The sequence below is a fragment of the Etheostoma spectabile genome, chromosome 11 (assembly GCF_008692095.1).
Source record: "Etheostoma spectabile isolate EspeVRDwgs_2016 chromosome 11, UIUC_Espe_1.0, whole genome shotgun sequence".
Lineage (NCBI taxonomy): Eukaryota > Metazoa > Chordata > Actinopteri > Perciformes > Percidae > Etheostoma > Etheostoma spectabile.
This window is the reverse complement of record NC_045743.1, coordinates 10,541,428-10,556,911: the sequence shown is the minus strand read 5'-3', so window position 1 is coordinate 10,556,911 and position 15,484 is coordinate 10,541,428. Positions and strand designations below refer to the sequence as shown.

General features: G+C 42.4%; 1 protein-coding gene across 23 annotated transcripts in view; it reads left to right on the top strand.

Annotated features, from left to right (window-relative positions):
* The window catches only part of fmnl2a (formin-like 2a), a 50,129-nt gene extending 34,700 nt beyond the window's left edge, over positions 1-15,429 (top strand). For 3 of the 23 annotated variants that reach the window (XM_032530193.1, XM_032530188.1, XM_032530208.1), the window contains 19 exons: positions 339-413; positions 1,715-1,825; positions 2,076-2,225; positions 3,817-3,918; positions 4,112-4,418; positions 4,562-4,756; positions 5,455-5,475; positions 6,516-6,640; positions 6,718-6,920; positions 7,161-7,395; positions 7,557-7,625; positions 7,717-7,797; positions 7,890-8,019; positions 8,131-8,294; positions 8,425-8,526; positions 9,690-9,785; positions 10,314-10,434; positions 10,608-10,631; positions 13,279-13,788. In XM_032530193.1, the coding sequence (XP_032386084.1) occupies positions 339-413; positions 1,715-1,825; positions 2,076-2,225; positions 3,817-3,918; positions 4,112-4,418; positions 4,562-4,756; positions 5,455-5,475; positions 6,516-6,640; positions 6,718-6,920; positions 7,161-7,395; positions 7,557-7,625; positions 7,717-7,797; positions 7,890-8,019; positions 8,131-8,294; positions 8,425-8,526; positions 9,690-9,785; positions 10,314-10,434; positions 10,608-10,631; positions 13,279-13,535 (2,568 nt within the window). In that variant the 3' untranslated portion in view covers positions 13,536-13,788. The other 20 variants (XM_032530206.1, XM_032530197.1, XM_032530194.1 and 17 more) reach the window with 15 other exon arrangements.
* Positions 15,430-15,484: the final 55 nt, after the last annotated feature.

Here is a 15,484-nt window from a genome sequence, read left to right as displayed (position 1 = left end):
GGTGAGCTGTGATGTAATTAGCAACAAGACTTTTCATCTTCACCAAATGCTGTTGACATCTTCTGGTTTTCTGACTGGGAATGGGAATATTCATTTAAATGTATAGTTCAAAGGGTTTGTGAGGTTCAGGGGAATAGCATTCATCTCTAGTGTCACACAGTGTATGGGCGGCAGTAGTCAAAGCTGGCATCAGGAGTTTTTTTGTTTTAGGCAGAGCAATTCATGGTTTGTGTGAGTTATGAGGAGTTTGTAGTGTAATTTATGCAAATCCGTGATTGGTTGCTCTCTCCACCCAGATTCCAATAGGTACAATAAGTGTGATGTGGTTATTTTCGCAGGTGTGCATTGAGACGCAGAGATTTGAGAGGCTAATGGAATATTTCAAGAACGAGGACAACAACATCGACTTCATGGTATGTACACACACACACACACACACACACACACACTCCTAATTACTATAGATTACGCTCCAAACCTTCACAAATCCTACATCACTAGGCAAAACCACAGATGGCTTGTTTTTGAGCTAAAGAAGCCCTGTGGGAATGTGTCTTTCTCATCTGTGTCACGCCTTTAGAGGCAGCATTTTATTTAGCAACTAGCATAGTTTTGAGCTGGTTAGAAATGTAGATATTTTGAATATTTCCACTGCTGTGCTTGTGTCCTGATATGTTTTTCCAACGAAGAGTCCAGTTCGACAATATACACTCACAGGGCTTCCTGTTTTTGTGCGAGCCTTCTCATTTTTCTCATCACAGCACAAACTACAGACATATGGTGCAAAACATCAAACTGAAGTACTGGCCCGTAGCAAAGTACACTTGTTTAGTTTGTCATTTCCAGGCTAAATAGTGCTAATTAGCCTGGCAGATAAGAATAAAAGACACTGTGAAGGGAATGCCAACTTAGTATTTTGTATAGTGTGTGTGTGTCCATCAAAGTGTGTTAATTGATGTGAGGCAAAGAGTGTGTGTGTGTGTGTGTGTGTGTGTGTGTGTGTGTGTGTGTGGTGTGTGTGTGTGTGTGTGTGTGTGTGTGTGTGTGTGTGTGTGTGTGTGTGTGTGTGTGTGTGTGTGTGTGTGTGGTGTGTGTGTGTGTGTGTGTGTGTGTGAAAACCAACAGATGCTGTGATTGAATAGAACGTCTGTTACAAGTCCGCTCACAGTCCGTCAGTAGACCATCGTCTGACACCAGCACTAAAGCAAACAGACTTTGTCAAAGCTGCCATGTCGCACCGAGACCACTGAGCGTCTTACTGGAAGTTTATTAAGCCATTGTCAGAGTAGAAGAAGTGTGTGTGTTCATTAGACATTGTGGAGATCCTCCTTGATCTTTTGTTTACACAAGCTTCCTTAAGGCAGCCAATGGAGTTGAACTGGCTTATTTTGTTAATTAGTTTTTTCACATCCTCTTAATCTACTGAACTACTCAGCCAGTCAAGCAAGCACAATAGTGAGGATTTATACACACTATTTCAGTGGAAGCCATAGTAAAAGGAATTAGATGTGATAATGAGCATAAAACCATTTTACAGAAGTACCAGGCTGATGTAGAAAAACCTCAAACCCGTTATCTATTAATACATTCTTACCTTAGGTTGTCAGCAGTCACGCACAGAGTGCATGCTATGCAAACACTGAGAACGTTTTCTGTTTTTGCTGTGTTGAATCCTCATTCAATAACAGTATTTCCTCTGTTTTAATTCCCACAGGTGGCCTGTATGCAGTTCATCAACATAGTCGTGCACTCAGTGGAGGACATGAACTTCAGAGTTCACCTACAGTTTGACTTCACCAAGCTGTGTCTGGACGACTACTTAGACGTGAGTTGAAACGTAATGCTGCAGGAAAAATGCACAGACAGACCAAACACTTGCACTCTTTAATATTCAGCTCAATCCAGAACACAGGTTGTCGTTACAACACCCCTGAGACAGCAACCACAGAAAAGCAGTCAATAATAGCTTTTCCATTACTTCAGAAAAAGAATCTGTCAGATCTGTAAATGTTGCACACCCTAACTGCCACACTCTTATCATCATGGCATTTAGTTTTGTATGCATGTTTTCCCAGAAACTAAAGCATACAGAGAGCGATAAGCTGCAGGTTCAGATCCAGGCCTACTTGGATAACGTGTTTGACGTGGGAGCCCTTCTGGAGGATGCCGAGACCAAAAATGCTGCCCTGGAGCGTGTGGAGGAGCTGGAGGAGAACATGTCACATGTGAGAGAGCGCTCAACTGTTTTACTCTGAAAATCCACAAAACTAACTCCTAAATCTCATTTACACTCACCGGCCACTTTATTAGGTACCCCATGCTAGTAACGGGTTGGACCCCCTTTTGCCTTCAGAACTGCCTCAATTCTTGGTGGCATAGATTCAACAAGGTGCTGGAAGCATTCCTCAGGGAGTTTGGTCCATATTGACATGATGGCATCACACAGTTGCCGCAGATTTGTCGGCTGCACATCCATGATGCGAATCTCCCGTTCCACCACATCCCAAAGATGCTCTATTGGATTGAGATCTGGTGACTGTGGAGGCCATTTGAGTACAGCGAACTCATTGTCATGTTCAAGAAACCAGTCTGTGATGATTCCAGCTTTATGACATGGCGCATTATCCTGCTGAAAGTAGCCATCAGAAATGGGTTCATTATGGTCATAAAGGGATGGACATGGTCTGCAACAATACTCAGGTAGGCTGTGGCGTTGCAACGATGCTCAATTGGTACCAAGGGGCCCAAAGAGTGCCAAGAAAATATTCCCCACACCATGACAACCACCACCACCAGCCTGAACCGTTGATACAAGGCAGGATGGATCCATGCTTTCATGTTGTAGACGCCAAATTCTGACCCTACCATCCGACTGTCGCAGCAAATCGAGACTCATCAGACCAGGCAACGTTTTTTCCAATCTTCTATTGTCCAATTTTGAGAGCTTGTGCAAATTGTAGTCTCAGTTTCCTGTTCTTAGCTGAAAGGAGTGGCACCCGATGTGGTCTTCTGCTGCTGTAGCCCATCTGCCTCAAAGTTCGACGTACTGTGCGTTCAGAGATGCTCTTCTGCCCACCTTGGTTGTAACGGGTGGTTATTTGAGTCACTGTTGCCCTTCTATCAGCTCGAACCATCTGGCCATTCTCCTCTGACCTCTGGCATCAACAAGGCATTTCCGCCCACAGAACTGCCGCTCACTGGATGTTTTTTCTTTTCGGACCATTCTCTGTAAACCCTAGAGATGGTTGTGCGTGAAAATCCCAGTAGATTAGCATTTCTGAAATACTCAGACCAGCCCTTCTGGCACCAACAATCATGCCACGTTCAAAGTCACTCAAATCACCTTTCTTCCCATACTGATGCTCGGTTTGAACTGCAGGAGATTCTCTTGACCATGTCTACATGCCTAAATGCACTGAGTTGCCGCCATGTGATTGGCTGCTTAGAAATTAAGTGTTAACGAGCAGTTGGACAGGTGTACCTAATAAAGTGGCCGGTGAGTGTATATTCTCTCACAAAATGCTATGTATTAATGTCAGGATTTCCAGGATGTCAGCATTGTTTTTTGTATGATCTCAGGTTTTCCTTCAACTGTCAGCCATCACAGAAAGACTGTGAGGGCACACTATATATGAACACACTTCTTCTAACATTCATAAGTCTTTACAATTTGTTTAAATTCCGAGGAATATACTCTATATATGTTAAATGCCTTACATCAGTGCCTCCCTTTGTTGATATATTGAGTTGTATGTTGTCATTGCAATGATTTCATGTCACTGTGTCATCCTTTTCCTCCCGGCTATTGTTCTTTAGATGACAGAGAAGCTGCAGGACACGGAGAACGAGGCCATGTCCAAGATTGTGGAGCTGGAAAAGCAGCTTATGCAAAGGAACAAGGAGCTTGAATCGATCAGGGTTAGATTCCAACTCTGAACATTAATATTACTGTTTGCTATTAAGCACTTATTACAAATAGGTTTTACCTTAACTGTTAAAATGTGCTTTTTGTTGTTGTTGGGTTTCCACTCTCACTCCAGACATATAAAAAATATATAATTTAGACAATACCTTTTTAAATGAATCCCTTGTCTGTTCCTCTCCCACATAGGAAGTCTACAAAGACACTAGCTCGCAGGTCCACTCATTGCGGCAGATATTGAAGGAGAAGGACGAGGCCATCCAGCGACAGAGTAACTTGGAGAAAAAGATCCACGAACTTGAGAAACAAGGCACCATCAAGATCCACAAGAAGGGAGATGGAGACATCTTCATCCTGCCCTCACCCTCCTCTGGTGTGGAGGGATTGCTGGGTGCTGTGATAGGAGCAAATGGCGCAGCAAATCATGTGGGAGTGGTAACCGGCACACTGGCTCCACCACCACCACCACCACCTCCACTGCCAGTAAACGGCACATGTAGGTTTAACATTAGTCCAGTAGCATGTGAACTGTTAATCATGAAATAAAGAAAGAAGAGAAAAGATGGGAGAGAATATACACATTTTGCATGTTGCAGAAACAAATGACACTAAGCATTGAGCTTCTCTCCTCTCTCCCAGTGTCAAATGGACTATCGGCAGTCATTCCTGCAGCAGCTCCCCCACCTCCACCACCTCCTCCTCCACCTCCTCCTCCTCCTCCCTCAGGGCCAGCCTCACAGATCTCAGCACCTCTGCCCCCTCCACCTCCTCCTGTAGCGCCCCCACTGCCCGGCTGTGGGACGCCTACTGTCATCATGAACTCTGGGTTAGCAGGTAAGGTCATCTAATCTAGCAAACTAGCAAGTTTGTGTCTATATGTGAGTTATGTGATGGAAAATGATCCTTCAATGGGGCATAGCAGTTTATTTAGGTTTAGATATAGTAAATTGAAGATTGTTTAGCCAAACAGTGTGACTTGTATTCCAACTACTTTCCTCCATTGCAAATGTTTAATGTTAGCTGCAGTTGCTTCATAGTAAAATATTTCTAGTTGCTGGGAATGTGATGAAAGCAAGCGGTGCTGCTGGAAGGCTTTTACTGTGAAGCAGCTGCATGAGTGTGATGTACAGTCTTGATTGAGTCATTTTCCTTAACTTACCAAATCAGTGTAACCTATCAAACTCACTGTCAGGCAGTGTTGATGAGTAACAAGGCCAAACCTTCCTGTGACTGATTGCAGTAGACTTTTCTTTACTGTATGTAGATCTGGGTGCATATGTCTGGGTATGTAATGCATGTGTACTCTAAACCTTTAGAGTGAAGTTACACCCTCCTGGGAAGTTTAACAATACAGGGATGCCAGTTTTTTGGGTTATACCAGTCAGTAAACAGTGAAAATCCCTTTAAGTTTTATCTTTAACACACAGATCCTGTAACTTGTGTGTTTGAGATGTGCATGCTTAAGCTTTCTCTCTAACTCTGCCAATTTCATAATGCTTTGTCTTTGAATTGTTTTTTTTTCTGCCAACCAGAGGGACCCATCAAACTTTTCTGTAGGTTTTGCTTGTCTGTGTTTGGTGTTTTGCCCTCCCCCCCACTGTTCCTTTCCTCTGTCACAAGTTTTTGGAAAATGGTATTTCAGTCTCTGAATCCCACTAGAAAACAAACAGACAATTCCCATTTGTTGTCTCTTAGAAATAGTTTATAATTGTTTTCATTTTCATACTTTCTTTTTTTGCCACTTCTTCTAAAATGAGTTCGGCAGCATATACAGTAGAACCAAATCATCAAAAAACGGTTAAACTGTGACTTTGTGATTCTGCTGTTTTTCCTTTCACAGTGAGACTTTAGGTGAAACCATTAGATGGATTTAAACAACAGAGAAAATACCAAATTTCAAAATTCTGCATGAATTACCTTCACACTTTGTTGTAGTTTTACAATTGTGTGTGTGTGTCTGTGTATGTGTGTGTGTGTGTGTGAATGCATTAGGCAATTGCAACATCACAGTGTTGCACACAGTGACCTGCTGTGGCAGGCAGAGGATCGGAAGTAAAAGGCGTTCTGCCGAGGTGGAATGCTGTTAACCATTCCCATGACAACCTTATCTGACTGTCCCTGCTGACACCTTGTCTGTGTAACTAAGCAGGGCACCACCTCCATGTTCAGCTGAACTGAATCAGCCCAGGTGGCTACAAATAGCCATAATCTGTCCGATAAATGGTCTGTCACCCAGCCAGGCAGGAAATCCTGACCATATGCACCACTTACTGTACAGGGTACAGCACATACCCTTTGGCCTTGTTCTCCTACCAGAGGCTAACAGGCGTCAGTCTTCTCCAAGCATGACCAAGTGTCCTTTTTGTTTAGCGTGAAGAAAAGAAGCTTTCTTTCAAAACACATAAAAAAAGATAAACTTGAAGGATGGTTGTAGTTTTTAGAGATAAAACTGTGTGTGTGTGTGTGTGTGTGTGTGTGTGTGTGTGTGTGTGTGTGTGTGTGTGTGTGTGTGTGTGTGTGTGTTGTGTGTGTGTGTGTGTGTGCACTTTCATATCAGGTAGATGCTGTGCTAACTCTTCTGTTTCTTGTGTAGCTGTTAAGATCAAGAAACCCATCAAGACAAAGTTCCGTCTGCCCGTCTTCAACTGGGTAGCCCTGAAACCAAACCAGATCAACGGGACTGTCTTTAATGAGATTGATGACGAGAGGATACTTGAGGTAAGACTCTGCTCTTGGTTAACAATGGCTTAGTCCACTTCCGGCCTCACATTAACAGATTTGTCTGTGTCTTTAAGGACCTGAACGTGGACGAGTTTGAGGAGATGTTTAAGACTAAGGCCCAGGGCCCGGCTATTGACCTCACCATGAGCAAGCAGAAGATCATCCAGAAGGGGCCCAACAAGGTGGCGCTATTGGACTCCAACAGAGCAAAGAACCTGGCCATCACACTGCGGAAAGTGGGCAAGACTCCTGAGGAGATCTGCAAGGCCATTCAGATGTAAGCCCCTTCAAAATAAAACAAAAGACCCCAATCCTTCTGGTGTTCTTGCATGCTTTCTATGCATGTAGTACCTGAATGAGACATGTGACACATTCATTTGCACTGTATTGCACTGGCATTTGATGAATGTTATTAATCAACAGACATACAGTATGTTACAGAATGGTCCGTGTCCTCTATTTCAGGATCCCAGTATTTAACTATACTCTGTGTAACCCGTGTCTCCCCGTCTTTTAGTTTTGACCTGCGAACTTTGCCGGTGGACTTCGTAGAGTGTCTGATGCGCTTCCAGCCAACCGAAAATGAGATTAAAATCCTGCGGCAGTATGAGAAGGAGCGCAAGCCACTGGAGAGCCTTCCGGACGAGGACCGCTTCATGATGCAGTTTAGTAAAATCGAGCGGCTCATGCAAAAGATGACCATCATGGCCTTCATCGGCAACTTCTGTGACAGCGTGCAGATGCTCACACCGGTGAGAACTGGGATCTTTTTTGTGGGGGGACAATATATTCCAAAACAAAAACACTGAAAATGATTAGAGGCAGTTTATACAGCATGCTATGAACGTAGAAGGCAAGAATGGTGCACTGAATTCGACATCTTCTCATGTTGTCCTCTTTGTTTTACCCACAGCAAATTCATGCAGTCATCGCAGCATCTGTGTCCATCAAGTCCTCACAGAAACTAAAGAAAATTCTAGAGGTAACTCGTTTATTTGTGTCTGGACTGAACGTAATGTTAAATGAATGCATGGATTTTTTTTTTCACATTCTTGTTCCTTGTTCTTTGTCAGATCATCTTGGCTCTCGGAAACTACATGAACAGCAGCAAAAGAGGAGCCGTGTACGGATTCAAGCTGCAAAGTTTGGACTTGGTACATTGCCTTTTTCTGACTTAAAATCCTTATTCTTTTTCTTTACAAATGTTTTCCAAAGTTTTGTGTTCTTACTTTTACTTTCTTTACAGCTACTGGATACCAAGTCGACAGACCGTAAGATGACGTTGTTACACTACATAGCCAATGTGGTGAAGGAGAAATACTCACAAGTTTCTCTGTTCTACAACGAGCTGCACTACGTGGAGAAAGCTGCAGCAGGTGAGTCGTACAGTGCAGATGTGTTTGCTGCTCTGCCACACAATCTTATCTGACTTTTTACAGTTCAGTGCAGGGTTGCATGTTTACTCATACGTCCGCTCTTGTTTCCAGTGTCGTTGGAGAACGTCCTGCTGGATGTTAAGGAGCTGCAGAGAGGCATGGAGCTGACCAAAAGAGAGTACAGCATGCACGGCCACAACACCATGCTCAAAGACTTCATCGCACACAATGAGAACAAGTTGAAGAAGCTGCAGGATGATGCCAAGATTGCACAGGTAACACAAGCACTCCTTTCTTTGCAATTGCTCCAATGCTTTGGTTTTTGTTAACTCTGTTGTTGTGACAGGGTTTAAATGAAGTCAAATAAGTGTCTTCTAAGTAAGTCCACTGTCTGTCTTTGAAAAGGATGCCTTTGACGAGGCAGTGAAGTTTTTCGGGGAGAACTCTAAAACAACGCCACCCTCTGTCTTCTTCCCTGTGTTTGTGCGATTTGTGAGGGCTTACAGGGTGAGTTGCATAATCATCTCTCACACAGTCACACAAAAGCAGTCAAACAAAAACACACCTCACCGGCCGATTAGACTCGAGACTTAAAAGAGTACCCCACCAATATAGCATAGAACTTCTGTAACATTAGACTCATGATGGGACATTTTTTACAATAAGGATCAGAATCGATGCAGCAGAACCGTAGATATCGTCTTTTTGTATTCCAAGCATTTTTCTGCGTGAATGCCACACGACCAACAAAGGTTTGGTCGGAGATTCAGATGTGTAATGCTAGTGTCAGCTAATGTAGCCTCGAGACGCTGGCCTCAAGCAGAGAGGAGGGGTGGGCTACAGGGTGAGCCTAATCACATCAACTAGTTCACTTTCTAACTCCAAACCCCCCAGATTTGTTTAATTTTCAAACATGTAGTCAATTGTAGCCCCAACCAACGCTGCCTCATGTCCATTTATCTTTCTCGCTGCTTCCTCTGGAGCCAAAAAAGGCTTTATACAATTTGTTTTTGTCAAAATGATGTGTAAAACTGGTGTAGTTCCCCTTTAAGTCACAACGTCTGGGGAAGGTTAGTGTGGAGTTACAAAGAGATGCCTGTGTGTGTGTGTGTGTGTGTGTGTGTGTGTGGTGTGTGTGTGTGTGTGTGTGTGTGTGTGTGTGTGTGTGTGTGTGTGTGTGTGTGTGTGTGTGTGTGTGTGTGTGTGTGTGTGTGTGTGTGTCCTAAGTACGTAGACATCAATACGCCCTCTAGTGTAATCACAACAGCACTGTGTTTTCTTTTATACCAAAATGCGGTTAAAATAATTTCACTAATACCATTGCCAGTTTAAGAATTATGTACTACAGAACCACTATAAACAATAAACTCATCACAATGTTTTACTGTACTTCACAGCGTCTTAACTGTTTTCAGCCGTTTGTCTCTCACAGCTGCTATGTGTCAACTCTGTTTAGAACAATCCTTAACTACTTCAAACCACGTTAATGACTTTAATCATCGCATTCCATGGTACTGAAACAGAATCTCAGCTGGCTGCTGCATATGTGGTGAAACTATTGAATGTTTTGAGTGAGTGATGTCATGTCATCAGCCCAGTTTTCTCTATGGTAAACAGCAGTATATTAAAACAACTTGTAACTAAGTGACATGTATATGTAATCTCCTCAGCAAGCAGAAGAAGACAACGAGCAGAAAAAGAGAGCAGAGCAGATTTTGATGGAGAAACTTCTAGAACAGGAGGCCATGATGGAGGAAGACCAGAAGGTAAGTCAGTGTTCTTTCAACAATCAACGCCCCCTCCTTTTTCCTCATCCCCTCCCTCTCTATACCCGCCTCCCTAGTTTGTAAGGCTGGAGGCTACATTGGATCATGGTGACGAGTAAGTTAGCCGGTTCCACGTTCTCCCCTTTTCACTTCTTCCTCCCGTCCTCCTAGACTCCTGATCACAGGATAAGTAGAGCACCGAGTGCCTGCCGAATGTAGTTATATCTGGTTCTACAGTCTGGCACCCTGCTGAGCCTAATCACATCGACTCAGGATCAGCAGTTCTACTTCCTAAATGGTTCAATTAACTCACGCATGCACAAAGAGATGTGTGGAGCAAATGCATATTTTAGATAAAAGAAATTTCGGGAGGGAGAAGGCTTTGTAGATGATGCTGGACTCAGGACTGAGAGTACGACTTGATGAATGATAAAGTGTGTGTGTGTGTGTGTGTGTGTGTGTGTGTGTTTGTGTATTTGTGTGTTTGTGTGTGTGTGTGTGTGTGTGTGTGTGTGTGTGTCCCCTCAGTCACCTCATAAGAACAAACGGCAGCAGCAAGAGCTGATCCAGGAGCTCAGGAAGAAACAGGTTAAAGACAGTCGCCACGTCTACGAAGGCAAAGATGGAGCGATTGAGGACATCATCACGGGTAATGTCACTTTGGCCTGGCTGCAGTCTCTTGACACACACGCACGCACACACACACACACACAGAGTACAGGGCGCTCTGCATGGAGGTCGTCTTCAATGCTATACATTCAGTCATTAACAAAGGGAATCTAAACCAACTAACCCAATGACTTTGGCTCTTTCAAAATGAAGCTGTCAGATGTTTGAGAACTAAAGGTATAACCTGATGAGTACAAACATGCACTGACTGTCCAGCTAATCCAGTGACATTCAACTCAAATGTGATTTATCGTTGCTTATCTTATCTGCTTTGTCATTGCTTTGTAACACCATCTGTATTTAGACGGGGCCTGGTTGTAACTAGTTCCTTGAATATTAAGGGCGATTAAACTTGCAAAGGGCAGTGGTGGAATTTACTTAAGTGCTGTACTTAAGTGTAGTTTTACATTATGATATGCCTATAAAACTACAGCTCATATGCAAATGTTGTACTTTTACTCCACTACGTACATATATTTTGGCCTCGATAGTTACTGTGGCCCATAAACACTTGTTGTACAAACAGTCTTGATAGTGATCCCTTGAATTTGTTTTTGTTAACCACTGTGAGTGGTACATTTTACATCAGAAAAATATGTTTGTACTTACCAGTCAACATTCACACAGATGTCTCTCTGTAATTAGAGAACATTGGGCGATATCAGCCTAGTTACAATTTACTTTGAAAAATGTGATTTTCATACAAAAATGATAATTTAATACAGTGCATTGTTATGTATAATATACTGTTTGGGTTGTTTTTAAAGTAGTTACAATCATCTCCAGCTACAGCAGTGGAATGCTACTTACATAGTTAATGCATTAGTATTAACCATACAATAATATAATATAATATATAATATATGATAATATACAACTGGTCTGCATAATTAGGGTTTTCCCTCAATACAGTAAGTAACCCTCAGTACATTTTGTTGTCAATATTTACTTTTGACTGATTTTACTTGTAATGGAGTATTTTTACATTGAGGTATTGCTACTTTTATTAGTAGTAAAGGTTCTTATTTTTTCCACCACTAGACACGGTAATACTGTAAATGTGCTTCTAGTGTTTAAGACCTGACAATTTTCATTCAGATTTCTGTAACAATATATCTTTGCTGTTTCTAGCGAGCAAAGCCGTAACGTTTTTGTCAGGCCCTTCAGTAGATTAACTGCTAGAATTCACTTTTAAACAATCTTTTGCCCTGGGCCCTCCTGATAGTGTTGTTGGATATTTGCATAGCGCTAACCGGTGCTAAACCCCTTTAGGAGTCTGCTTTTCTTATACTGTGTTTGTCTTGTCTTGTCCTGGCTGTTGTCCTTGTTCTCAATGCAGTGCTGAAGACAGTGCCCTTTACCGCCCGCACAGCCAAGCGAGGCTCTCGGTTCTTCTGCGAGCCCGCCCTCAATGACGAGTACCATTACTAAGCTTGTAGAACTGTCTCTCTGCTCTAAGGTTGCTGGAACAAAAACATTATCTTCTTTATGTCTCTCTCTTTCCTCCACTCTTGCATGCCTCTTCACACGTTCCTCCTTCTTTTAACCACCACACTCAACCCTCACATTTTCGGACCCTTGTGTGTGCACATTGTCCACCTTATGGTTTTTGCACACAAGCCTGAGCGTACGTTTGTGCGTGTGTTAACGTTTTCTCCCTTCTTAGCATGACTTGGTGTCGGTGGAATGTTTTTCTTTGCCCACCTGCATGAAGTGTGACACCCTGATTTATCACTGTTGTTTAATCAACCATGGCATATCATAATGTCACAGAGGATCACAGATCTCCAAGATTATACTCTTATGTGCACTGACAGGAGATTAAAATTGGTGAAGAGCGTACTTCTTCTCATCAAGTACTGGAGCAGAAACGTTAAGCTGCGTGCTGCCATCTAGTGGGGAAAGATGGCTGACTCATGCATCGAATACCTTAGGATTTATCATTGGATTCTAATTTAATCATTTAATTTAATGTAGTGAAGCTTCAGTCGTCATCTACACGGCAGGTATGGCTGATGACATGATTGTGTAAGTGCCTGTGGCATTATAATTTGCTTTGTGTTTCAACCAATGTCTTAATTAAAAATGAATGTGTGTGTGTTTATCACATATCATTACTGCTGTTAATACAGCTTCTTGTATGCTGATTGCTTCATCACGAACGCTTTCCCACAATGCATCCCTGCTCTCCCATTCAGCCCATTTGCTGTGCCTGCTCCTGTCGCCTGCTGACAGGTCACCTAGCTGTCATGACTCTCTGTGGTGTCGCAAGCTCACTAATATCCTGCATGACATCAACATATGAATAATCACTTAACATTGCAGCAGTCTGTCTTTGCAGTTGTAATCTAATTGTGTGCTACTAACATGCAGCCAGGTTGTTTACAGCTGTTTAAGTGTAACCCAATCATTAGTTGTTTCCCTGGCTGCACGCATGCGTTGGTTGGTGTTTTGGTCAAGTTGCTGGTGAATGTAATAATCCTGCTGTGTCCTGAAACCACATTTGTTTATTTAAGTTCACAATTGCACTGCATTAGAAGTTTACAACTTAGAAGCTCATTTTCTGTCCTGCTGGTAGCCACTCCGCAAAGCAGACTGAGTTTATAACACAGAAAAAAAAGATCTTCCACTCCATCCTCCAGCTCTGTCTCCACTCATGCCCTGACCCTCCTCTGGCCCTTTTCTCCATGCAGCCTGCTGCCACTTTGCTTTGCTCGCGCAGTGCTCTCTAAGCAAAGCCAGTGTGAATATGTCAGGCTGACATGCTCTGGTCAGCCTCCTGCTCCTCCATTTTTAACCTCCCTTTTGTCTTCTCTTCATCTAGCCCTAAAGAAGAATAATATAACTAAATTTCCCAATGTCTACTCGAGGGTAAGGAACTCCTCCAGTAGCACACCTGTAGTGGTGGATGTGTCCCAAACCTGGCAAGCATCTCTTTATTACCTTCTTTCCTATTTCACTGTCTTCTCATTCAGTATAGACCTACCTCTCCCTCTGTTCTCTCCTCATATCGCCTTCATAACGGTACATATTAATGTACCGTCTAACGATAAAAAAAAGCTACTCTTTTCAGTACTTTAGTCGCTCTTTTTTATGGGTAAAGTGCATTTTGGTTTCACAAGATGCATGGACGTTTTTCTACTCAAGTCAAAACCCTGTGTCCTGTCTCAGTCAGTAATACCAAGAGACAGCTGAGCTGCGAGGCTTTTTTTCTGTGTAGAACTCATGCTGCTTTGAAAAGACAGGCTGCCAGCACTCTGAGCATGTGAGCTCGTCAAAACACCTCAACAAGATGACTGACAGCTCTTTTATTCCCCCCATCCGACTCCTCCTTCCTTCTTCAGATTTGAGGAATCAGCCTTACAGGCGAGCAGATGCTGTGCGGAGGAGCGTCAGGAGACGCTTTGATGATCAGAACCTGCGGCCGGTGAACAATGGTGAAGTGATGATGTGACGAGGGAAGATAGAGCACGTGCTGTTGGGGACTGAAGATACTGAGGATGTGTAAGAGAGGGAGAGACAGGAGGTTGGATGCAGAGTGAGGGATGGTAAGTGAAAGGTGACGAGTGTAGCAACCATAGCGATGTATGTATGTGTGTGTGTGTGTGTGTATATAAATTTTACATACAGTAGGAATACACATTATTCCATGTCTGTGGTATAGAAGCAGCTTTTCACCATGAAGGACCGGGAGCTGTATTGGACTGCATTTAAAGTGTCTGAAAAGTTGATTCAGAAACCAAGTGCCTGAACTTGTGGGCTAATGTCACGCTGTCTTCTGTTTGTCTGATGACTGTACTATTCCCCACTTCAAGCAATACAATTGGACCAGGTTTTTAATTTTAAGATGTGTAAAACTGGACTTGTGGTGGCCTTAAAAGCCACGTGAAGAGATACTTCCTTGGAAACATAATGTAGAATGTATGGGACACGTTCCCTTTAGCTGTTACAAGCATTACATCTTGTAGCGTTTGACAGTCTGTTGTATCTCAATACATTCCGGTGCTCTTTTTCATTCCTCTTGTTATACAAACGTGCTCAACTTGCACTTTTTGCATCTGAGGTTTTTCAACTTTGACTAATAGGCTTGACGTTCAGGCATGAAGAAGGTGATCAGAAAAGTAATTAAATATCTATATTTGTACTAAAGTAAGTTTTAAGGATGATGAGGAATGAACGGAAAAGACAAAACCATTTCAAAACAAGACTGGGCTAATGTGAATTGTATATACCAGGCCTCTCTCCATGCTGACTTCTCTTCCATAATTTGTTATTTCAGTTAATGGATAAAGTCTGAAATTGTAGCCCTTAACCCGTAGAAGTAGGCCGTCTGCTCACATAAAACTCTACCGTCCATTTAAAATGTTGCATTTCTGTAGCAGCAGAGCAGTTTGTCTGATGTCTGGGAACAAATTACAAGCCAATGAGCCTGTAAAACAACATAAAACCCATTTTCTACCAAATGTAGAAACTGCATGAAAGATACTGAACCCAACTGGATATAAGGTTTTCATCTCTGTCAACCTATTTTTATTTTTTTTTACAGATTAGTCATATTCCAGGCTACAGCGTCTACTCACTTTATTGTAATTTTTATGTATAGTATTTAACCACTGAAAGGATTGCTTTAAGCTCATGTTTTCATTTAACGTGCCCATGGTCATCAGAAACCTGGCAAAACAAAAGTTTCCTAAATGTACAGATATTTTGCAACAAATCTTTTTTTTTTTTTTTACTTAATTCACATTACCAGATGGTTAATATTGTACATATTGTTTAAACAAAAGTTTTCATTGCCTTGTGTTATACAACTTGAATGTTATTTTAACTTATAGTTTTTGTTTTCCATTTTTTGTATATTTAATTAAGCCAAATGCAGCCAGAACCGACAGTCGTGTTACATCCTAATAGTCTCATGGTGATGCAGGAGGCTGACTTTGCTTGTGGGTGTGTCACAGGTGCATCAAAGCCAGCTCCAGAAACATCATCTGATTTGCAAGTGTTGGAATGTTTGAACAAATCTATACTCC